The 26,003-nt window shown below is 33.8% G+C and overlaps 1 protein-coding gene and 1 long non-coding RNA gene across 3 annotated transcripts; one reads left to right on the top strand and one right to left on the bottom strand.

Annotated features, from left to right (window-relative positions):
- The first annotated feature begins 1,472 nt into the window (after positions 1–1,472).
- On the top strand, positions 1,473–2,415 carry LOC149905881 (uncharacterized). The gene is made up of 2 exons (XR_016457056.1): positions 1,473–1,864; positions 2,237–2,415. It is a non-coding gene; the product is annotated as an uncharacterized LOC149905881 (long non-coding RNA).
- ine (solute carrier family 6 member inebriated) lies at positions 2,410–25,568 on the bottom strand. 2 transcript variants are annotated; one of them, XM_090105199.1, is made up of 9 exons: positions 25,412–25,568; positions 8,884–9,077; positions 6,388–6,522; positions 5,885–6,098; positions 4,890–5,386; positions 4,411–4,523; positions 4,049–4,328; positions 3,689–3,921; positions 2,410–3,436 (listed from the first exon to the last, which is right to left on the bottom strand). In XM_090105199.1, the coding sequence occupies exons 1-9, from the start codon at positions 25,453–25,455 to the stop codon at positions 3,326–3,328; spliced, it is 1,821 nt and encodes a 606-aa protein (XP_089961325.1). In that variant the 5' UTR covers positions 25,456–25,568; the 3' UTR covers positions 2,410–3,325. The 2 variants fall into 2 exon arrangements, with proteins under 2 accessions (XP_089961325.1, XP_089961324.1); XM_090105198.1 differs by lacking the exon at positions 25,412–25,568 and adding an exon at positions 21,239–21,806.
- Between the last annotated feature and the right edge of the window lie 435 nt (positions 25,569–26,003).

A 26,003-nucleotide genomic window follows, 5' to 3' on the forward strand; every position in this document is an offset into this window, starting at 1 on the left:
AACGATACTGTCTCTGCTGACGAGTAACAACGAACTGAACAAGACACCATCGTGTGAACACCGTTTGCGGAGCGCGCCAAGATCCTTTGATGTGTGCACAAAAAACCGACAACAATCGGATGGCCTGCCAATGTTAGCGCCAACTAGGCCAATTAAGCCAAAATACCGCCAGGTAGATCTCTACACGTTGCGTTGGCCCAACACCTTGGCCCCATGTGTACTGCCGCCATAAGCTCATAACCCAAGACATACCTAGTTTGTATATTTTATGGTGGCAGTACACATGGGGCCAACGTGTTGGGCCAACGGGTTGGGCCAACGTGTAGAGAGCTACTTGGCGGTATGTTGGCTTCATTAGCCTAGTTGGCGCCAATATTGGCAGACCAACCGAATGTTGTCGGTTTTTTGTGCACACATCAAAGGATCTTGGCGCGCTCCACAAACAGCGTTCACACGTTGGTGTCTTGTTCAGTTTGTTGTTACCATGTTGTTACTCGTCAGCGGAGACAGTATCGTTGCGCGTCAATGAAATTTACGTTTAACCATGTTCCGATAGCGATGGCGGCGCCGAGGTTTTACAATTCGTAGAATTGTATCGACATGAAGGAATAATTTGGAATCCACGGCATGAACTACACAAAAATAAAACCATATGACTCAATAAATTAGATGTTCTATTTTCTATTTATTATATTATTCTAGATGTTTTTCTTATCTAACTTTCATACAATGCGATAAAAAAATGAATATATTTATAAAATGAGTAAAATAGTATTAAAAAGTTACTTGTTCTTAAAAATTAAATGACAATATACAATGAGCATGATTTTGATCAAATTGTGCTTTATTACATAAATAATATTATCATTTAATAAAATAATATCTAAAATCTAATCTTTAAAGTTTCGTTTTATAGGTAGTTAAAATTTAATTAAATGTAAAATGTACACATTTTAAACATTTGAAAAAATCTAAACATAATAATGTTTTATTTATACAGTTATAAAAAAAGGACAATAGAGATTGGAAAATGGTATCATCGCAGACGGCGGAGTACACTCATTGTTATTGATGCACATGTACGTAATAATTAAACGCACTGTATATAAATAAATTGCCGCGGCTGCAAGAACTTCTACGGACTACGTCCATCTTTGAAGCGCCAATGCTGAATGATCAGTACGCCAGTCGCCAATGTGTGAACAGGAATCTTGATATCCTTCATTTTTTCCCAACACGTTGGCCCAACGCCTTGGCCCCATGTGCCCGATGTAAGCCCGATACAATATACTATCACAAAAAATCTGCATTAATAAATAATCTGTAAATTATATTTAGAGATGTAGAGCTCAGCTCAGCTAACTGGAGGAGGCTGTGGGAGGAGGACTGAAAAAATATTAAAAAAAAGAACATCAAATTCAATAAATTGACGAAAAAGGAACGTAAGTTTTTGACAATCTCATTACTGTCAATGTCAATCTGAGGATCACATTCTGAAAGTAAACAAACATAGAAAGACTCCAACAAAATTTATAAGAAAGGCAAAGAAAAGGTGATGATAAAAAGAATATAGAGTGAGGTCGATAACTTTATATGTGTTTACTGTTTTCCCACCTAAAAAATTATAATATAACCTGTATACGTATTATAGTACTTATACTCCAATTCAGAGTATTCTATAGGCGATAGACTTTAAAAATGCAAATTACATTAAATATTATTGAAAATGAAGAAGTAATTGAATCGGTTGTTCGAGAAACTACTTCGGAGCTGAGTCTAGCAAGCCTAACATCTGCATTAGAAGATTTCCGACAAATAACCAATGAGGTCTTTACAAAAAAAATATTGAAGAATGAGGCGATAGGTAAGCATATTCACACTCTGTTAAAACAGCAAGTGGGTAGTAAAATATCCATTTTAATTTATAATTTTATGTATGAATCATTACAAATAAAAAAAATACAATTACCTATTTACTAAAATCACTGAAGGAATTTAGACTTTAGAGTTTTAGTATCAAACTCTAAAGATCAGTAATCAGAGTAATTTAAAGGTTTTTCAATTGTCCTGACTTACTTTAATAATTACCTATATCAAAAGTGTATTAGGAGTTGTTTCCCATCAACTATGTTTACATTATGTAAAGATTTTTCCTAATCAACTTCTATATATTATTGTTGATAAAATTATGAAATCATAAAATAGTTTACCTTAATTTACACTAATATACTTACAGATATATCTGACGATGAGAGCAGTACTAGTGATGATGAAAAAGAATGCCCGAAGAAAAAAAGCAAAAGAGGTAGCAAGGCATAAAATTATTATTTGTAATTAATATTTTTAGTTCCATAGGTACTTTTGAAAATTTGTTATTTTGGTACAACATTAAAAATAAAACACACTATGTATTGATTTTTGTATTTATTTTCACTAATTAACAGACTTATTGTTCATTTGACACAAAATCAATTTAATAAGCTCCAAATTGTACTTGATTCATTCATTTATTTCTTGATGAATGATTAATTAATAGGATCACTAAACATTCCAATTGAGTACAGATACATTTTATATGGTTTTACCATATTAAGAATAAATACTTACACTAAACATATTTATTAAATCTAAGTTTTAGAATTTTATGTGGAATGCTTAAATCACAGAATATTTAGTGCTAATTCCTACTGGTATAAGCAATTGGCAGTTATTCACATAATTTTATTTATTTATTAAAAAAGATGTAAATACATAGTACATATAAATAAAACCTTGTGAGTATTACATTTATATCATTATGTGTCTGCAAACTGATAATTTCTCAAATAATTTATTATATGTAACTAGTAAGTATTAACAAATGCTGTAAAATATTAACTTAAAAATAAATTTCAATATAAAATACATATAAGGGTAAGTAAATCTAGTGACATTTAATTTCATTACTTTTCTAAAACTACCTGTATTGTATGGTATTGCATTGATCATCTCCCATTTTCCATTCAATGTTACAAAAATAGAATAAGTTACTATATATTTACAGATCCTTCAAAAAGGTACTTTAGAGTACCTTTCAACCCTTCAATTCGAGTGCATTTAACTATGTCACTGTTACAAAGCAAACACTATAGTTTGAGGTCAAGTGTGATCTCTATGTCATTACAAAATGAATGATAATTATGATAGAGGAATGTTCGGTTTATCACCTTCGTCTTGTTTATTTTTCATATCACAAGTGTGTTGGCGTGAACACCCGCTTTACTATAATAGGCTAATTATAAAACTTTATAGAAATTAATATATTTATGTAAACGTAGTTTGAAGACTAGTCGATAGTTGCTTTATCATCGGGAGGTTCAGATTCCGAGCAGCATATATCACAACCATTGACGCCACAATCGCACATGAATGTGGGGCGAATTGAATTACGTAATTTCTGTAAGGAGAATATACAATTAGTATGGAATTTTTAACAAAATAATAATAGATATTATTCATATAATATTGAAAAAAAAAAATTAAGGACATTAATAAACAATAGCCACCTTATGAGATGGTCGAAATATTTTACTAACAATTTAAATGAAAGTATGGACCAAAACCCGATCCTTATTGATTCTGTATATTAACTGCAAAAGGTGTTCGTAGTATAACTACTGAGTAGTTACTAACGATATTGAATACGTACTTCTCCGATTGTTTTTCCCGGTGATCTTATAATAATAATGAGTGCATATCCAGGAATGCACAACAACGAAAGTGAAGCGATAATCCAGCCTATAGCTTGCGCCCATGCTGGGTATTGGTATTGTCGATAACTAGGTGGGGTGTAATCCACCAAACTTGCTACCCAAAGTGCTAAGAGTAAAGCAGGCGCAGCTATTAGCCAACAGAAACGGAAGTATAAAGATGGCCGTTGACCTGTTTAGAAATAGCATCAATTACTTAGCTGTGCGTTCATCATTTTTATGTATCTGGTTAACGTATTTTAAATAATCTTTTAGATATATAGTATGTTTAGATGTAAATTGATTTAAAAAAAAAATACCTGTCATTTGTTTAATGTTCCGGGATAGCCTTTCAACGCCATAAAACCATGCAATGGCTACTACTTCAAAGAAAGCGAGATATGTTATGCTTAGAGATGCCGCGTAGTAATCCATCAGCTGGAATAAGTATATACCACTCTGTATTATATGCGGCAAACCAAAGACTAAAGATATGCCGCATACTAGTAGTACTAACAGTTCGTGATACACGAGTCGTCTTCGTATCATGTCAGGAAAACCGTCTTGAATAGAAGTAACAACTACTTCGACTATAGCAAACTGAAAGAAAACGGAGATGTTAATTTGAAACGTAAATCACACCATTATTTATAGAACTATGAGAGACAGTAAAAAATTTTACCTGACTGTTTAATCCAAGACACAGAAACATGAAGAAAAATAAAACAGCCCATAACTGAGGCGCTGGCATCTTTGCAATAGCTTGTGGATATACCACGAATAGAAGTCCAGGACCTAAAATTAATTACATATTTTATTATTGTATTGTGAAGTCCCATGTCCCCAAGTGGGGTAAGGGGCAGATGCATTATACATCTGTTTCACTGATCGATTTTCTTTAGGGACAAACAGATGATCAGCCTTCTGTGTCCTACCAGTCCGAGACATTTTTTTTTTCTTCGTCTCCACTGGGAATCGAACCCAGGACCCCTCGGTGCTACGCTCACGCGTCAACCACTGTACCAAGGAGGCGGTCATTGTATTGTAGTTGGTCTATTATATTTTGTTAAAGTATACTTTCTTTTATTTATAGTTATTGTTACTCATAATGAAATACTAAAAGGTGTAATTTAGGTTTTTATGTGTGGTTCGAATACTTACTGTCAGCAATAACATCTTTAACGCTCGTATTTTGTTCGGTTGCAATGTTTCCTATGGTAGCGAATGTGAATATTCCAACAATAAGACTTGTTACTGCATTGACTAGCGATACGGCCAGCGTATCGTGTAGAAAGTTGTTGTCGAAGCGGTTGTACGAAGCAAACATGATCATAGATCCGAACGCAATTCCTATGGAATTGAAGATTTGTGACGCTGCATTTACCCACGGCCTTGATTGTTTCAATAATTCCCAATCTGGCTTAAAAAAGAATCTTAGCCCTTGGTCGGCGCCTTCGAGAGTTAGGGAACGGCCAAGAAATACTATTATTAGTAGGAAAGGCAATGTCGTCGTTATGTATCGAACTTTTGCTGAAGATTTTATGCTTTTCCACAGGGCAAAGTAGACAAGTAACCAAGCACAAACCAAGCAAGCAGCTAGTTCCCATCGCATGCTCCCGGGAAATTCTATTCCGTCGCTCATATTTAGTACTTTTTTCCTGAAAACACATATACTATTAGCAAATGGTATTGTATGATTTGTTGAATGCAACATAGTGGAATCTTGTGGGATGAAATATGGTCGTTACAGTTTGTATTTTCATAGATTTAAAAAAAGTATATAAACAGACTAATATAAATTCTAACGGTTTCTCTTAAAGGTTTTTCTAAATACATATTTAAATGTTTCTCCAGATGTATTGTTCTTCGCTTTATTGAGTTAATCACGTAGCGTTTAAAGATTAGATAAAGATAAAAAAAATATTTCTACTAATTTAGCTAGGTTTATAGGAGTGGCAAGAAAAGGTATTGATCGTATTTGATAAGGAATTTAATGAATTACATCATACACTCTCAGCTTATTACAAAATCCATAACTGGATAGAAAGTTGATCAAAGGAAGTACCTACTAAGCATAGGTTTATAGGTATCACTAGGTATGGGAAAAACTTTCGTAGTAGGTACAGATGTAGATAATAATTAAAAGCAAACCTTACTCGAAGAATTGTTCGGTGGGTGTCTGTGAACCATTCGGTTTAGTTATGTTGTGATTTGGAATCCAGCAGTAAGGTGTGTTCCATCGGTTCGAACATGTCGCCCAGGGAACTTCAGATTTAAACGATGTAAAGAAATAATATATTGCCCATGCTATTATAACTGCATAATACGTGGACATTAAAAACGAGATTACTACACTTGCGAGGCCAGCACCTAAAATTACAACATAAAATTTTAAGTGATGGTGGTATGCGGTGTCACTAAATCAATATTTTCTACATATCATAACTACGTAGACGAAGCATGGAATATATAGTAGATAATATAATACTATTATCTGATATACATTTGAAATTATATTATTGTAGATAGGAAGTAGAACAATGCCACCATGTCGAGTCGTGCATTGTAATAGATATTTGTTCGCCCTTGGATTTTTTTATTTATTCATGGTGGCTATATTGATATGTATTTTTAGTTCGTATAACCAAAAAAAAAATACCTTTAAACAATGGGCATATTTGTGAGAGGGCGCCGATAGGTCCGTGTGCTGTATACTGGCCTATAGCTAATTCCATAAACAACATGGGCACACCACACACCAGGAGTATTATGAAGTATGGAATGAGGAAAGCACCTGAAAATAAACCATTTTATTACTTATATTAATTTTTATGATTGTTTTGTGAGTATATAGATTTTAGATATTTATCAATTACCAGTTAGCCGTTATGGATTGACTCGTATCAAATCACATATCAAAATATTATGTATTTAATTTTATCATTCTAAAATGATTATTAAAAAACATTAAGCTATATAAATATAATTATAGTATCAATAAGTTATGTAGTATTTTTATAGTACATTATAAAAAAAAAACTGATATCTAATAGTTTAAAGTTTAAACTACTTTATTGACATTTCAGAGTTATTTATTTATTTATTTACTCTTTATTGTACAACATATTAAAATGAAATAACATAAAACAAAACTACTTAAAATGTACAAGTGGCGGCCTTATGGCTCAAAGCCATCTCTGCCAGGCAACCTTCAGTTACCTACTTATAATATTTCATCGAATAATAATTGTACTATAGATTTTTATTTTAAATAAACGCGATAAGCACGCATACAAAAGTCTAATTGCGTAATTCTTACTTGAATTGACCCGTAGAAATAGCCTAATTAACCCGATCGTTATCATAAATTGTTGTTATTATGTCATTCTGGCGAGCGTTTGGCCAAAAGACTATCATCATTAAACATCCAAAGGAAGCAATAGAAGTCATAGAGCGTGGTATATAATGTGTATTGTGTATTTTTTATCTAACTGTAAGTATCTACTCTAACGGTAACTGCTTATATTTGACTGCAACATTGGGTTTATATCGGTTCCAGCAGTGCTACTGGAAATCGACCTACCGATGTTGTTCTTTCTTGTGATCCCATAAGAAATATAGTATATTTCCACTTAATTTCATGAAGAAGCTAAATTATATAGGTACATATATTTAAATATTTATTATTAATTAAAAAGTGTAATGTGCGGTAGTGACTAGTGACCTACCTGTGGGAAATTATACTATCTTACGTTTTGATTACACTAGTGAATAGAATAGAATTTCGTCAACGTTGCTGCTGTTGAAAATATCGCATAAACACTAGCTTCTATTCAAGATAAGGTAGGTAACGTGATTCATATAAGTTTCTAGCTGCAATGACTCTACAATCTGTATTATTCTCGCATCTATATCTGTATGTAAATATAGATATACTTCTTGTATATGTTTACGTACCTAATGTTGAGCAGAGTGTTCTTAGCTACCTACTGGGTATCTACAAATGCAGCAATATTATATGACATTTAAATAAATCACAGCAATATATCATTCGATATCTTGAGAGGACGTGTACCTATGCGTCGTGACGTATCAATTTACAAAATACATTGTTCGTAATTCACACTCAGCTTTAATGTTGTTTCTATACATATGTACATTGGAACCCTGCGACAACTAGTGCCATTTAGCACCAGATGACACAAACAAATTGGACACGATTGTATATAGGTATATAAATGTTTTCAAAACAAATACAAATATCTATTATTAGTTATTACCTATTACGATTTACAACTAAAGCATTAAATTGATTTGATTCGATCAAATAAACATACAGAGCTGAACATCTTTTTTATAATTAATGACTATGAAGATAAGTTACTAGACAGTAGACAGTAGAGAGAAAATATATAAAGTAGGTAATTTTATAGGCTCTACATTGTTGCGAAATGGTTGCGAACTGATATTCATATTTCAAAACGAAACATTATTTATTTATTTATTTATTTAAATATAAATATATAATTTATTTATTTATATATTTAAATATTATATAAATAATCGAGATAGAATCATATAAATAATTAATTTATTGATGCATTTACGATGTAAATGATGTAATGTATTTTGAATAGTTTATTTTTTCAATAGTGAGAAATTAATAAATAACATACGCAAAGTCACGAATCGCATGCACGACACCCATTGTCCATTTCGAAATAATTTATATAAATATTTATGCAAGATGGTGAGTGAATTATTTCGTGCATAAAATATTTTGCAGGGTCGTCAATTTAATAAACATATTCGGTATATTATGTACGTACCGTACGTAATGGGAGTGCTATGGTATGTAGTGACGTATCAGAGTATTTATTGTTCCTTAATGATTTTGTCACGATGGATGTACAGATATTATATAATATGAAAAGATGTATATGGGAGTGTTTTATTTTAATTCTGCTGTGTAATAATTATTATAAGAGTCAGTATGTTTGAGTCACAAATAGTGGTAATTTGAGACACGTGTATTTAGTGGAGTGCCCGGAGCGTTCAAAAGCGTAAAACCTCGGATTAGAGTTCGTTTTAATTCTATCATTGAATTTATTTTGAAATGTTGTGACAAATAGTGTTAAACATTAAAACAACATACCTCCCCCACTTTTATAACAAAGATATGGGAAGCGCCACACATTGCCCAGCCCTACGGAGTATCCGACACATGCTAAAACAAATTGTATTTTGTTCGCCCAAAACGGTCTCCTTGGCTTCAAGTGGACGGTTTCCGCATCCTCCTCTTCTTCCCCGCAATCACTTTCGTGTGACGCAGTATCTTCATCAGGGGGCCTAAAACAAAGCGATAAATAAATAGTAGGTTTAATTTCAGAATATTATGATTTTAAAACAAGATTCGAACTATAGCCACAGTTGCCAATATGGTTTTAAGGAGAAAATACTAGAGGGAAAATTCAAAAAGGCCCAGAAGAGATAAACCTTTCGTACCGTATAGTACCGCCCATTTTCGAGTTCCTGTCTCGTATTACTGAGGTTTTTTGCATGAAATTAATCTAAAAGTAATAGGTACATTTTTTTGGTTTTCCCTATTAAATTTATGAATTAAAATTGCTACTTACTATAACCAAGTATATTGATGTCTAGTTATATGTAATAAAAAAAAGAAAGAAAAAATAATTAAATACTGAATCTGAATCATGATTTCGCGGATTACCTAACTTCATAGGGTAAGCATCAAACCGTTAGATTAATACAAGGTAATAAGGCTTAATGGCTTTAATTATGTACCTACTTAGTGAGATGAATGACGTCACATCAAGTGAAGCCTATTAAATAACTTTATAAAATAACCAGCGGTCCGCCCGTGGTACATATTAATTATGTTTTCTCTACATAAGAACCATCCTGGTACTTCAAGGAATATAATAAAAAAAGAATTATCGAAATCGGTCCACCCGTTCTCGAGTTAAGTATGCGCTTACCAACACATTTTGCCATTCATTTTTATATTATAGACTAGCGACCCGCCCCGGCTTCGCACGGGTGCAATGCTGATACTAAATACACTACAGAAAAACTGTGAACGTTGTATAAAAACAGAGCGTCGCCCGCTCCGGCTTCGCACGGGTATAAAATAGATAGCCGGGCGGCCGGCCTGTAGCGCTGCAAACGCTACGTCCCGCAATTTTTAAATCTGTAATATCTTCGAAAATATTCACTTAAATCATACGGTGTAAAGGGCCATATAGATCTATATTAAATGAACAATGTATTCAAGGTATTTAATTGGTTAAGGATTAATGCTGTATTGGTTAAAATCGCATCGAAAATTAGCCATTATTTGTCGTAAAAAGTAAATGACAAAAAAAAGTTATTGTGGGTTATCCATAAGAGATAGACATATACCATCGCGGACTTTTCTGTAGACCTTTTCAATGTGTATAATACTTAGTACATTATTTTGATAAAACTCGTAGGGTTCAGCCTGCGTTTGCAATTTAAGCGGAAAAAATGTAATTTTTTACGACATCACATTAGAAACCTCAAAAATAACAGTATTTCTCCACTATTTAATGGATGTTATTATACATATAAACCTTCCTCTTGAATCACTCTATCTATTAAAAAAAACCGCATCAAAATCCGTTGCGTAGTTTTAAAGATTTAAGCGTACAAAGGGACATAGGGACATAGGGACAGGGAAAGCGACTTTGTTTTATACTATGTAGTGATGATGATAGTGAAGATGGGCATCCATTTCATGATATCTGGATTTTCGGCAGTTATATTATGTAGAACTCTAGATGGGTTCTATATATCTTATGTAGAACTCTAGATGGGTTCTATATATCTAACTGCCGAAAATAGCTTTGCAAGAATATAGGTATATAATATAACTAGCTGGTGCGTTGTGCGCGGGCTGCAAGCAGCCCGCGAGCCCCTTTTGCCCCTGGGTTGAAGCAATAGGGCAGTCATTTGAAAATGCATCAAAATCCCCCGTCAATTTGTTATTATTTGCCAACAGCGATTCCACAGTCAATCGGAAGTGCTTATAAATTCCCAATTCAAATATTTTCTATTTTGAAATGCTGTGGACCTTCGAGGGTGCGTGGTGCGCGGGCTGCAAGCAGCCCGCGAGCCTCTTTTGCCTCTGGGTTGAAGCAATAGGGCAGTCATTTGAAAATGCATTCGAATTTCCTGTCCATTTGTTACATCTGCTAACAGCGATTCTACAGTCAGTCGGTAATGCTTATAAATTCCCCATTCAAGTATTTTCCACTTCGGGAGGCTGCCCACCTTCGAGGGTACGTGGTGCGCGGGCTGCAAGCAGCCCGCGAAGCATCCCAGGGCAGAAATCTTCAGTCAGTTGAATATGCATAAAAATTTCCCGTCAATTTGTTAATATCTGCTAACAGCGATTCCACAGTCAATCGGAAGTGCTTATAAATTTCCCATTCAAATATTTTCTACTCCGGGGGGCTGTCTACCTTCGAGGGTGCGTGGTGCGCGAGCTGCAAGCAGCTCGCGGCTCATCCCAGGGCAGAAATCTTCAGTCATTTGAAAATGCATTTGAATTTCCTGTCCATTTGTTACATCTGCTAACAGCGATTCTACAGTCAGTCGAAACTGTTTATAAATTACTTATTCAAATATTGGTTAAATTCTTGAAACGTGAACCCCGAATTTCATCATTTTGAGGTGTCTAATCGATAGCGGGCAGTGACTTTTCATAATAAACTGTTAAAGAGTTTACTTAACACGCTCGTCGCTTCGCTCCTCGCTACCTATTTGAATATTTACGCCGGCCGCTGACGTGACTTGCTCGCTTCGCTCGCTTGGCTAGTGCGGTAGTTCAAAAGTAACCTAACTGGCTCGTCGCTTCTCTCCTCGCTACTTCTTTGAGTATTTACGCCGGCCGCTGACGTGACTTGCTCACTTCGCTCGCTTGGCTAGTGCAGTAGTTCAAAAGTTAACCTAACTGGCTCGTCGCTTCGCTCCTCGCTACTTCTTTGAATATTTACGCCGGCCGCTGACGTGACTTGCTCGCTTCGCTCGCTTGGCTAGTGCGGTAGTTCAAAAGTAACCTAACTCGCTCGTCGCTTCGCTCCTCGCTACTTCTTTGAATATTTACGCAGGCCGCTGACGTGACTTGCTCGCTTCGCTCGCTTGTCTAGTGCGGTAGTTCAAAAGTTAACCTAACTCGCTCGTCGCTTCGCTCCTCGCTAATTCTTTGAATATTTACGCCGGCCGCTGACGTGACTTGCTCGCTTCGCTCGCTTGGCTAGTGCAGTAGTTCAAAAGTTAACCTAACTCGCTCGTCGCTTCGCTCCTCGCTACTTCTTTGAATATTTACGCCGGCCGCTGCCGAGATTCGCTCGCTTCGCTCGCTTGGCTCGTGCGGTAGTTCAAAAGTTAATAAATATTTTCTGCTCCGGGAGGCTGTTGACCTTCGAGGTTGCGCGGTGCGCGGGCAGCAAGCAGCCCGCGGTACCACCTTTTGCCGTTGCTATTCAATCATCCTTCCTACTATGGAAATTTCCATACAAAATTTTCGAAAAAAAAAATTTCGCATTTTACCAAAACTTTTTACATCCCTGGAAGCGGACCAGGTTTTGAAGCATTTTCTACTTCGGCGACCCCGACCTACCTGCCACCGGTTCAGAGAGCCGTTGAATTTCGTAATGTATGGAAAATGGAAACCGGGGGTCGGAGAGAAATTCTGAGTATGCAGTTTTGTAAATATGGCCGATTAGAGCACAGAAGTCAATTTTCAGACCGATCGTAAAGTAACCGGCGCCACCATCTTGCTTTGAAAAATTGGCCATTTTTGAAAAAAAAATTGCGTCCAATTTGAAATTTCTCGATTGCCCTGGTAGCGCCCCATGTTTCTGATCATTTTTTAGTTCTACACCCCCCACCTATCTGGCGCCGTTTCGGAGAGCCGTCGAATTTCGCGTTGTATGAAACTCGGAAACCAGCGATGGAAACTCGATTATGAGTATGCCAACTTAATTTGCCGCTCGATTAAAGCCCCTGTGCCAAGTTTCAGCGCGATCGGACCAGCGATGGCCGTTTTAGCATTTGTATGGCGGCGGCCATTTTTTCCGCCATTTTGAATTTTTTTCACTATTTGTGGTAATTGCTCGAGGTCTACTCCAAGTTTAGTTTGAGCACCCCAGATGTAGCTGCTACCGTTTGCGCGGGCCGTTGACCGTCTTCGAGAGATGAGGGAAAGTTTAAGATTTCGTATTTTTCTGGATATCCTGGGAGCTGGGCGAGTACAAACGTGGTGAGAGTGTGTTTCCGCGTTGCGCCACCTCGGCTAAATTTACGTTTTTATGTTTGCGCCAAAAATGGAAAAATTCCAAAATGGAACGTCCCACTATGGCTCCCTGGTAGCGTCCCAGGGTGGTGATCATTTTTAGTTCCGGGACCCCCCACCCAACTCGCACCGTTTCCGCGGGCCGTTGGATTTTACGTTGTATGGAAGTTGGAAACTGGGGCCCGGAGCCACTCGAACGGGGCACCGATCGATTTGCCGGCTCGAACAGAGCACGTGTGCCAAATTTGAGACGTAAGGATTCATAAACGGCGATTTTGGCAAAGTACGGCGGCCATCTTGTTTTCGCGAAAATCCCCATTTTTCCACCACCCCTGGTAATCGCCACCAGTTCCGAGCATTTTTTGTTCAGACACCCCCCCTCCAGGTATCACCGTTTTTGCGCACCTCCAGGGGTCCACTTGGTTTTCGAAGATGATCGAGATCGCTATATTTTTCCGGTGGTCACTGGGAGCACCTCTACACGGCCACGTCGAAATCCCCCCAACTTTCCCCGTAGTTTCCGAGAAACCCGATGTCAGTCAGTGAGTGGTAGTGTAGCTTTATATATATATAATAATATAATATAATATAATATGCATTACTATCTGTGCTCGCTCTGCTTTTTCATCCGCGGACGCACCCATGGGCAAATAAGTAAGCATTTCGATAGGTTATAGTCACGTTATAGTAGTATTTCTATGTGTTATTCTGGTACATAATTTCATCACTGCTGATTTTCTACATCTTCAACATTTATTAAGCAAAATTATTATCGACTTTTTTCACATATAGTTAGGACATAGAATTTAGAAAGGAAGTGACAAGAACATGACGTCACGCCCGAAACAATGTACGGATATCTTCTTCTTTATATATAAAAATGAATCGCAAAATGTGTTGGTAAGCGCATAACTCGAGAACGGCTGAACCGATTTCGATAATTATTTTTTTATTATATACCTTGAAGTACGAGGATGGTTTTTATGTAGAGAAAACGTAAATATGTACCACGGGCGAAGCCGGGGCGGACCGCTAGTTAATTATAAGCATAATGATTGTAGCTTGATTGTAGATACATATTTGAAATCTGAATGGGAGGTGTGAGGTGTCTTATATTACCATTATGAGGATATGACGGGATCTGATAATTGCAGTTACTAACTTAAATATCTAGGTACTTTTCGTGTTATATATAGTTTAAGTATAGTAATATAATTATATACACATTCCACATCAAATTTTATATTAAGTAATGTATTATTTGTATAAATATGACTTTTTGAAAGATGCACTAGATTTATTTTATTTATATTAAGTAGATATATTATCTTCAGCTGACTTCATTTCTAGTGATCCATGTGACATGTCTATCACAATGTCTACCAATTTATTTTATTATCTATATCGTCAACAGATTACGAGTTAATTGGTGAAATCCACCTAAAACGGGTACAGCAAACAGGATATCCTATACATATATACAAGGTGTAAATATTGGAATAAGGGCCGCTTATTCAATGCTTAAATAAAACCACTTATCCGTCCAATAAAGTATTACACGATAATATTAAAATGTCACGTAAACTGCCAAATACGGGCAATTAGAATACGTTTTTCAAATGTTTAGTTTTATATATTATTCGACGGATAAGTTTTATCCAAGCATTGGAAAATCGGCCCTAAGTAGGTATATAAATTATATCTCGTAAATAAATCCTACTTTTTAACATTATAAATGCGAAAGTTTGTGAGGATGGATGTAACTATGTGTACCTACGTGTAGGTATGTGTATGTATGTTTGTTACTCTTGCACGCAAATACTACTGAACCGATTACAATGAAATTTAGCACACAAAGGATACGTTTTATCCTGGAAATCCCACGGGAACGGGAACTTTGCGGGTTTTTCTTTGAAAACACGGGAGAACCCGCGGGCGGAAAGCTAGTAGGAATAAGACAAAGAATTTGGAAAAGAAAAACTGGAATGATTTTCGTCAAATTTTATTAAATTAACTCTATAAATTCAAGAAAGTAAGTATGAAAGAAAAATGTGGGTTAAAAATTAACGAAGGTTCGATCTTGCAGAATTTAAAAATACCGATGGTCAAAAGTCAAAACTGCTATGCTTTATTGTTTAAATTCTATTTTCAGCAAATATGAAAACCAATTGGACAGTACGAAGTAGTACCTAATTCTACACTGTGGATCATTTAATCAAGTTTTTTTAATGTAACTATGAACAATAAACTTAATATTTTATTTTATTTGACATACCTTTATGTTTTAAAGAAACAAGTAAATATGAGTTTAACATTATAACTATAAATTCTGATGATTTATTTAATGGCTTACCATATGAAACTTGAATATCTGATTCCAGTTTTATCTTGTCAATTTAATCATACTGTACATCTTCTGTACATAGAACGATTTTAAAAGATTATAAGAAATGTGATAAAACTTACAATAGGCACTCAAATTTATGACAAACTGAAAATTCACATCCGTAGATGATTCACGTAATCACGTATATTCGGAAATACGAAGATATCAATGGGTAATAGACCTATTTTTTTTCTGAGTAAAAAGTTACACAATGATATCAAAAATATTCAGATATAGGTCTGATTAGTTTATTTTCCGAAACGAATAGTAGATAGGTAATTTTTTTGGGCTACAACATGTGACAAACCCATGTTTTGTCACTAATTCATAAAAATGTGTCGACAATACAATATTGGTAGTTATGTAGGTACAATCATTGCTCATATAATATTATGTGAAATTTGAATACATACCTATATCTTCAAATACTGATTTAGGTATCTATACTATTTATTTTATACTGCAGATATTATATGGATGGATATTAATTATTATAATTTATATGATATGATATTATATGGACATTTAAATCTTACAATATGTATTATTCACTAGCGGTCCGCCCCGGCTTCGCCCGTGGTACATGTTTACGTTTTCTCTACATAAGAACCATCCTCGTACTTCAAGGAATATAATAAAAAAAGAATTATCTATATATATATATATTTTATATATAAAAATGAATCGCAAAATGTGTTGGTAAGCGCATAACTCGAGAACGGCTGAACCGATTTCGATAATTATTTTTTTATTATATACCTTGAAGTACGAGGATGGTTTTTATGTAGAGAAAACGTAAATATGTACCACGGGCGAAGCCGGGGCGGACCGCTAGTTAATTATAAGCATAATGATTGTAGCTTGATTGTAGATACATATTTGAAATCTGAATGGGAGGTGTGAGGTGTCTTATATTACCATTATGAGGATATGACGGGATCTGATAATTGCAGTTACTAACTTAAATATCTAGGTACTTTTCGTGTTATATATAGTTTAAGTATAGTAATATAATTATATACACATTCCACATCAAATTTTATATTAAGTAATGTATTATTTGTATAAATATGACTTTTTGAAAGATGCACTAGATTTATTTTATTTATATTAAGTAGATATATTATCTTCAGCTGACTTCATTTCTAGTGATCCATGTGACATGTCTATCACAATGTCTACCAATTTATTTTATTATCTATATCGTCAACAGATTACGAGTTAATTGGTGAAATCCACCTAAAACGGGTACAGCAAACAGGATATCCTATACATATATACAAGGTGTAAATATTGGAATAAGGGCCGCTTATTCAATGCTTAAATAAAACCACTTATCCGTCCAATAAAGTATTACACGATAATATTAAAATGTCACGTAAACTGCCAAATACGGGCAATTAGAATACGTTTTTCAAATGTTTAGTTTTATATATTATTCGACGGATAAGTTTTATCCAAGCATTGGAAAATCGGCCCTAAGTAGGTATATAAATTATATCTCGTAAATAAATCCTACTTTTTAACATTATAAATGCGAAAGTTTGTGAGGATGGATGTAACTATGTGTACCTACGTGTAGGTATGTGTATGTATGTTTGTTACTCTTGCACGCAAATACTACTGAACCGATTACAATGAAATTTAGCACACAAAGGATACGTTTTATCCTGGAAATCCCACGGGAACGGGAACTTTGCGGGTTTTTCTTTGAAAACACGGGAGAACCCGCGGGCGGAAAGCTAGTAGGAATAAGACAAAGAATTTGGAAAAGAAAAACTGGAATGATTTTCGTCAAATTTTATTAAATTAACTCTATAAATTCAAGAAAGTAAGTATGAAAGAAAAATGTGGGTTAAAAATTAACGAAGGTTCGATCTTGCAGAATTTAAAAATACCGATGGTCAAAAGTCAAAACTGCTATGCTTTATTGTTTAAATTCTATTTTCAGCAAATATGAAAACCAATTGGACAGTACGAAGTAGTACCTAATTCTACACTGTGGATCATTTAATCAAGTTTTTTTAATGTAACTATGAACAATAAACTTAATATTTTATTTTATTTGACATACCTTTATGTTTTAAAGAAACAAGTAAATATGAGTTTAACATTATAACTATAAATTCTGATGATTTATTTAATGGCTTACCATATGAAACTTGAATATCTGATTCCAGTTTTATCTTGTCAATTTAATCATACTGTACATCTTCTGTACATAGAACGATTTTAAAAGATTATAAGAAATGTGATAAAACTTACAATAGGCACTCAAATTTATGACAAACTGAAAATTCACATCCGTAGATGATTCACGTAATCACGTATATTCGGAAATACGAAGATATCAATGGGTAATAGACCTATTTTTTTTCTGAGTAAAAAGTTACACAATGATATCAAAAATATTCAGATATAGGTCTGATTAGTTTATTTTCCGAAACGAATAGTAGATAGGTAATTTTTTTGGGCTACAACATGTGACAAACCCATGTTTTGTCACTAATTCATAAAAATGTGTCGACAATACAATATTGGTAGTTATGTAGGTACAATCATTGCTCATATAATATTATGTGAAATTTGAATACATACCTATATCTTCAAATACTGATTTAGGTATCTATACTATTTATTTTATACTGCAGATATTATATGGATGGATATTAATTATTATAATTTATATGATATGATATTATATGGACATTTAAATCTTACAATATGTATTATTCACTAGCGGTCCGCCCCGGCTTCGCCCGTGGTACATGTTTACGTTTTCTCTACATAAGAACCATCCTCGTACTTCAAGGAATATAATAAAAAAAGAATTATCGAAATCGGTTCAGCCGTTCTCGAGTTATGCGCTTACCAACACATTTTGCGATTCATTTTTATATATAAAGATTAGGTACTCCAAAACCCGTGTAATTAAAAGGTGATTTCATTTCCACATTGGTAACTGTTTGGTAAGTGTATCTAATGTATGAGTGACAATGACACTTTTCTAAAAACTGCGAATTGTGTTTAATTAAGAGATTGTTTCGGTGTGATAACGTTTGGAAATGGGTATTTGCTATCATATCGCGGGTAAATAAACATTTGACAAGAGTTTAAAGAATAAGACAGTAATCCTCAGCTGTCAACTTGTAAGTACGTAAACGTTTTTAAAATCATTATCAAATAAATGGTGATAAGGCCGAGCGCGCGATCAATCGTTGTAACCATGATATACGGGAGAAGATAGCGACGTTGCAGTCTTATCTTTGAACATGAAGGTCATGTGCCTAAAATTTCCCTATTCTTTCGACATAACAGGATGTAAGGATCTAAGTATAAATCATCAATACCTACTTTACCACGGATTCAATGCAATTCTCTTAAGAGTGCTAAATTTTTTTTTAATCCTATATGTACCATTTATCTCGACGATAATAATATCGAAGATTACGAATGCCTACGTCGCTTCTTATCACAAGTTGTATTATAGGCATTTGATGTTTATTGTTTTTAAATAGTAATGGGAAAATTAGATGGTAATTACCAACTCATAAGTAGAATCAAATAAGAGAAAGATAATCGATTAAGAATAGTTCGACGATCTATGAAATATTATTCCGAGCTAATCACGTAAAAATAAATTCAATCAGTTTTTGCCATCAAGTTAAAATTTTAAATGTTGTTTTTATCCATACTAATATAATAAATGCGAAAGTAACTCTGTCTGTCTGTCTGTTACTCAATCACGCCTTAACTACTGAACCAATTTTCATGAAATTTGGTATAGAGATAATTTGATACCCGAGAAAGGACATAGGCTACTTTTTACCCCGTGAAATAGGATAGGTTTTATCCCGGAAATGCCACGGGAACGGGAACTATGCGGGTTTTTCTTTGACTGCGCGGGCGAAGCTGCGGGTGGAAAGCTAGTATTTTATAAAATACTGAAATTGATAATCATGAATACAGTAAAGTATACACATTGATTCACAACAGAACCATTACAATTCGAACGACAAGAAGAAAACGGTTTTTAGATGCATGGTTAATCTATAAATAGTAAAGTTATGTTACAAATAAAGAGTTCTCGTCATCTTTCCAGGCCAGTAAATAGTTGAAATTAGTCCAAATAGTGCTTCAGAGTAAAAATACCTCCTCTAATGAGGAATGACTGTGGTACTTATAGCTAGACGTCTGAGTGGAAAAATTGCTTCTCGAACAACCTTTGGGATCATTAACCTTACGTACCTGTATGATTTCTAAAGGCTAAATTATAGAGTCTTATATCAATATTTGGGGAATACCTATCACTACATAGTATAAACTATAAAATAAATTCGATGTCCCTGTCTACCCATCTGGTATGATTAAATCTTTAAAACTACGCAACGGATTTTAATGCGGTTTTTTTGTAAAGCAAGTTGTAGAGTAACTCTCCAAGAAGATTTTAACTTTTAGTATATAATTTATTGGGTTTGAGTCAAAGCGAGCGACGCTGCGAGCGGAAAGCTAGTTATTATTATTATCTTTATTCTTTATATTTATTATTATCTTTATACAAAAGCTACCCTTAAATAAAAGTTAGATCAGCCGCTCAAACGGATATAGAAATTTAAAAACAGGTACCAATAATTTCTCTATAATCATGCTATTTTATATTTTAAGTCCAGTCTACATTTTTTGCTATCGATAAATTGGTGAGACTGAGATAAGATTTGCTTCTACGTAACCACGGATAACCCAATGTAGTTGTACTATAAACCATAAAGATCAAACAGTCATATTTCATAAATAACAGAAATACTTATATTATATTTATGTTATATGTATATGTAATATTTTAATAGATACAATGGGGTATAGACGCCATATTATATGGAGCCAAATTTAATATGTATATCCTACCAAAATTAAGTAGGTATATCGTTTATTCTCATTAAAAATTATAAACACATAATATGCTAATAATAATTGTTTCAGAGGTAGATAATACTAACTGGATTACAGTGTATAATTCTGATATTTAATAGTTACATTTATAATAGCTCAATTGTTAGAATTTTAACAATGTCTTTAAAATGTCCTGATGTTGGATATTGAACAGGTTTAGGCTCAGGGACATGGTCTACTTGCGAAATAGTTGATAACAACATATTACAACATTAAAGATATGGATTTTTTACTAGTTAAGACATTCCTGTACTATTAATATTTGATTTTTTAATATATTCTTACTCACGCGACAATTTTTAGATACCTATATTAAAACCTATGAGAGTCTGCTGTAAAGAGCGATAGTTCATACCTAGTTATTATTAATTATTTATATATTTAATAGATTCTAACTAATAATATCTAATTAATTAAAGTAAATCGATGGTTAATTTAATAATATTTTATACATTTATTTTTAACATAGAGCAAAAGTTTAAAAAAAAGTGATATAATATGTATTATATTATATTACATTAGTTACGAAAATAAGTTAAATGTATTATTTATACCTATCGTTTAATGTTTTTACTTCATTTATTGCAAAATAGGAATATCGAACAGAAAAGTAATTTAATTTATCTAATAATGAAAATTTCCTGTATTTTTATCCCATTTTTTCTATATTATAATATAGAGCATTGTTAATAAAGAAATGAATAAAAAATAAATTATAAATTTAGTCATTTTTTGCGATTTGATAAGCTAGTAGTTAATCCTATGTGATTGTTTGGAAGGAGGATCAATTGAATAATGGGTTCTTAGAGGATGTGACATCCGTTGCTTACTTACGTAGGAGGACGAACAAGATGAAATAGTTCAGTTGGTGAAGTTGGAACGCGTCTTATAACCATTTTCCGGCCGTCCGTGCATCCCATGCCAATAGAGGCGAGGGATCGGACGGATGGGGCATATTGGTTGGTACCGGCATCGGAACCCTCGGGGTACGTGGTCACTTGGTCGTAAGGGCGAAGGCTTCTCGCAGACGCTGCACCTGATGCAGCGTTGACGTCCCGAATGCGATGCGTATCGGTAAAGCTTTTCACTTTTCGCATCTGACCAGATGGCGTTACGGTCGGTGTCGGCGATTGTGAATACAGAAGTTTTGATTGTTCCATGTCTGATCCATCGTATTGATCCACGTGGACCGCCCGGGTGGCTTCCGCTGAGGTTTCTTGTGAGTCTCTATTCATATTATCACGTCACAGGGTCATTACGCGGTGATTGATGTCGCGTTTGCCGCTGGCAACGCGCTACTTATAAATAAAAATAATCTACCGACTCAACGAGCGAGATCGGGTTAGATGGCCGACCGACTGACTCGTCATCGTCTGTCGTCATTCGCGACAATTCGTAAACACAATGTGATTCTGTTATTGTAGAGTGGGGAGAGCGAGAGCACAGGAAGAGGCGGGGGAGGGCAGAGGGCCACGCATGCGCTGTAACGATCGTGATATACTAAGCTGCGCCCGCGCAACTACATTCAATTTTAAAATTTCATATGGTTTCTAATCGAAGATTTTTCTCCCTAAGTTTAAGTTTTTAATTGCGATTTGTATTTGTGTAAATAGGTACGTTTACGTAATGATATCTACATTATACGTAAAAAAATATTAGGTAGAGCAAGGACAATAGGCGGCCTCATACTTACTTTATTTTAATTACATATTATTGCTTCAGAATTGAAATTATTTATGTTTATTTATTACCTTCAAAATTATCTGCATTTCACTTATGCTAAAATTTAAATATTTCACACTAGTTGTGCAACCGGCTGTGATACACCGTGATCGTACAAACTCCGAAACCTATGTGTACTCATCTGTGGTACTCATGCACAGAACTATGCTGAAGATCATCATATGACAAACATTTTTGCCCCACCCGGGGCAAATATTTTATAATAAATCGAACCCACGACCTCTGGCTTGGAAGGCAGGGTCACTACCAATTACCAACCATTCCAATTCCATTCAGTCAATAAAAATAAAATAATAATAATATATACCCATAATATACTTAGCATGTAATGTGATACTACTGTTTATGTTTTGAAACTGTAAAATTGACGACGATATTGAAAAGGAGAGTTTTCACAAAATACTATAGCTAATAGTCACAATTTGCAATGATACCCTGTTTTCAAGTTGAATAAACAAAACATCTACCTACTTCGATTCCTTTAAACAGGGATGGTATAGATAGCAATGCATACCTACAAATGAAGGGACATAAACTGTGTTTAGTAGTAAATCAAGTTCATAGATGCGAGCTTCAAGTGCTGATTCAACATAATTATCTGAGCTTTCAATTGCCCATATTGAGCACAGAGAAAATAAGTCAAATCTATAAAATATATATCACGTAGGAATTTGAAATGTAATATTGTTACATAAGGCCATCTGCAAGAAAACTTCCGCAAGAAATGTCCGACAGTCTGTCTGACAGCAGCTTGCAAGTCTAATTCCGCGTTTCCACCTGCAAGTAGACTTGCAAGTTGCTGTCAAACAGACTGTAGGACATTTCGGAATCGCAGCCTAAGGGCGTATTCAGAAAGAAAGCTTGAAACTTATAAGCGCTTATCGGCGCTTGTCATGTTCATATATTTTCCTGTCAGTGCTGGTAACCCGCGCAGGAAAATATATGAACATGACAAGCGCCGATAAGCGCTTATAAGTTTCAAGCTTTCTTTCTGAATACGCCCTAAGGTTTCCGAGTATGTCATTCATTTGATTTTTTCGTATACAGTGTATTCTATTTTATTTTAAATGTAAATATCACAGATTAAAAAAATAATATTGGATAGATTATGTACCTACGCGAAGGAAACTTCCTGTCCTTATTCCTCTCGTATAGGTCTACCAGAATCTGATGGCATATTTATATTTAAAAAATAAAAGATTTTCATGTGGCAACTTTATTTGACAACTATCAAATTGGTTGTCAAATTATTTGTGTTGATGATAAATTTTTAGGATTTTGTCTTCAAAATCTTCGAAATGTTGATAAAACCGCTGCGATCACAAGCAAGAGGTGTTGTTTACAATGTGTATAGGAAAATATTCGATGAAGAAGGGTCAAACACATCACAATTTTCAATTTTAAGGCGCATGAAAGATTTTATTGATAAGTTGGACTTACCCGTTTTGATACTTTAAATTAAAAATGTTATAAATAGGTAACTATAATATTGTTTGTTGATTAAAATATAATTTTATAAAAACTTATTACAGGAGTTTCCAATTCGGCTATTTGTCAAGTCCAAGGTGTACAAGTCAATTTTATAATGTGTTAATACTTACGAAAATAAACATGATTTTATTTTATTATTGTTTTATTTTATAAAAAATTATAAACAATCGTTTAATATATGTAGTAAATAAGTTTTGATCTGCATAATCATTACATCCATATTTTCACATGCCATAATTATATATATTCAAATATAGGTATGTGTAAATACATAATACATATTATGTATTACCTTTAGAAAAGTAATATGTATATTATACATGTAATAAGTACCTACATAATAATACGTGGATATCTCATTATTAAATACAGTATTATCCACTTGTGTAATGTGACTAAAGATATTGAGGACAAAATAAAAAATACACAGTATCAAGATCGTTCAGTCCATTTTCCCTAGGGTTGCACACTCAAAATTTTGATTTCCCAAATTGCCATGAGATTCTGGTTTACCTATATTCATTACAAGAGACCACTTTTTGTAACAATTTTATTATGTTCTGTAAGATTATTTATCAGATAGACATAAACATAATCTAAATCAATCAACGTAATTTATATACCCTTAGAATAATGTCTCATTAGTCATTACTAATTATTTAATAACATAGAGCAAACACATGAAAAACAAAATGTTTTTAGACTACAGACTCCGAATTAATTTTGTTATCATTTTCATTTTATTGTCTTATTTAAGTGGTATTACAAGTGTTCATAACATTTGAGGTAGGTAATTTGGCAATAAAGGAAATGTAATAATTTTGAGATTATGTTAGGCAAACTCACAAATCCGGAGTAATAATGCAGTGATAAAACTTGGATTAAATGAACTATGTCTATATGGCCTAACTTAGCATAATTATGAAATGTCTAAATGGTTTATAAAGTCGTTATTGCTAATATTTTATTGTATGTTAAGTGTTACCATAAAAAATAAATCTTAGAAGAAATTTATGATGTTAATATTGGTTATTTGCAGTTTAAGCATCAAACTATTTCATTCATGCTTCACTGCTTCATTATTATGCAAAAATGAATCGCCAAATGTGTTGCTAAGCGTTCAACTCGAGAACAGCTAGACCAATTATTCGGCCAATTTTTTATATTAAAGTTTTTGCTAAGGCAGAAGGAAGATTCATAATATAGAGATAATATGTAATAAGTACCTAAAGGAGGCAAAAGAACAGAACTACGACTGCTGGGGCAGCCAGTAATCAATATTTTTCTTTTTTTCCCCTGATATCGTCCTCCTTTATTCATAATTTTTTAAATATTAACCTTTTTTAAGTTTTTTTTTACAAGTACTAATATAATTTATTGATAATTTTCTAATTATACTTTTCAGATGTTCCGTTTGATAATTATGACCAGTCAAAACTTTTTAAAGTGCAGGGATTCAATGTTAATTAATTAAATAAAATAAGAGGAAAATTTGTGTAACAAATATTGCACAATGTAGATACACATTTAGGTAATTCAACACAAAATAAAGGCTGTGTTATTTGTACGGTAATATACCTACGGTTAAAAATACAAAAACCTATAGGTACAGGTTAACTATTTTTTTCATCTATGATCCTATTTTCTCTTCTTTCGATAATTTGTCGCTAAAAATATAATATTAATGTTGAAACCATTTTTCCTCCATTTGCTAAATATAATGACATACCTACCTACCTTGTTCCATACAAAATAGTAAAAAAAATAACTTACCATTGATTATAATTTTTTTTCACTTGAATAAGATTTTTAGGCATGATTTTAATGGGTGGGATGTTGTTCTCTATATCGTTACGTAAAAATTACTAAATTGAGTTAAAGTAATGCGTGCTATAAATATTTTAGCACTTCAAGCCCCTCCTTTACTACATGCTAATTACTCGAACGTTATATATCTTTATTATCACCGAGTTTATCTTCTTTAAGATTATTATAAATACGAATAAGGTGTGTCTTATTTTCAATTTCTTGTGGGTACTAAGACATGTTTAGTGCTAATCCTAAGTAATGACTTACGAGTAATCACGTATGTAAATGCTAATATTATTACAATCATTTAATTTATTATGAAACATGTGAAGATAATTCCTCATTCCGTCTTTCACTTTATACCTACTCGTAAGTTTAACTAGTGTGCGTCAGACTAATTTATTTACACCTTTAAGTCCTCTGTTTTTTCCGTTAAAAATATTAGAGTAAGATCCTAGAGCCGTAAGACACAACTTATTTTCTAAAGCATATAAGTTTCGGTTCACAATAGTCTCTAGTGTAGGTACTTTTTAATATCTGAATGTTTGTGGAGCTC

This window comes from Colias eurytheme, chromosome 9 (assembly GCF_061535395.1).
Source record: "Colias eurytheme isolate Ceu_HAF_F1 chromosome 9, ilColEury1 Martin Lab GWU primary, whole genome shotgun sequence".
Classification (NCBI taxonomy): Eukaryota; Metazoa; Arthropoda; class Insecta; order Lepidoptera; family Pieridae; genus Colias; species Colias eurytheme.

Bases quoted from the DNA above. Each gene is read 5' to 3' on its own strand.
- ine (XM_090105198.1), bottom strand. From the start codon at position 21,639: ATGAATAGAGACTCACAAGAAACCTCAGCGGAAGCCACCCGGGCGGTC. The intron at 4,329-4,410 runs GTAAAATTTTTT...GTTTTCTTTCAG, and splicing joins GTCTTGGATTAAACAGTCAG to TTTGCTATAGTCGAAGTAGT. The intron at 3,437-3,688 runs GTACGTATTCAA...TTCTCCTTACAG, and splicing joins CGGGAAAAACAATCGGAGAA to AAATTACGTAATTCAATTCG.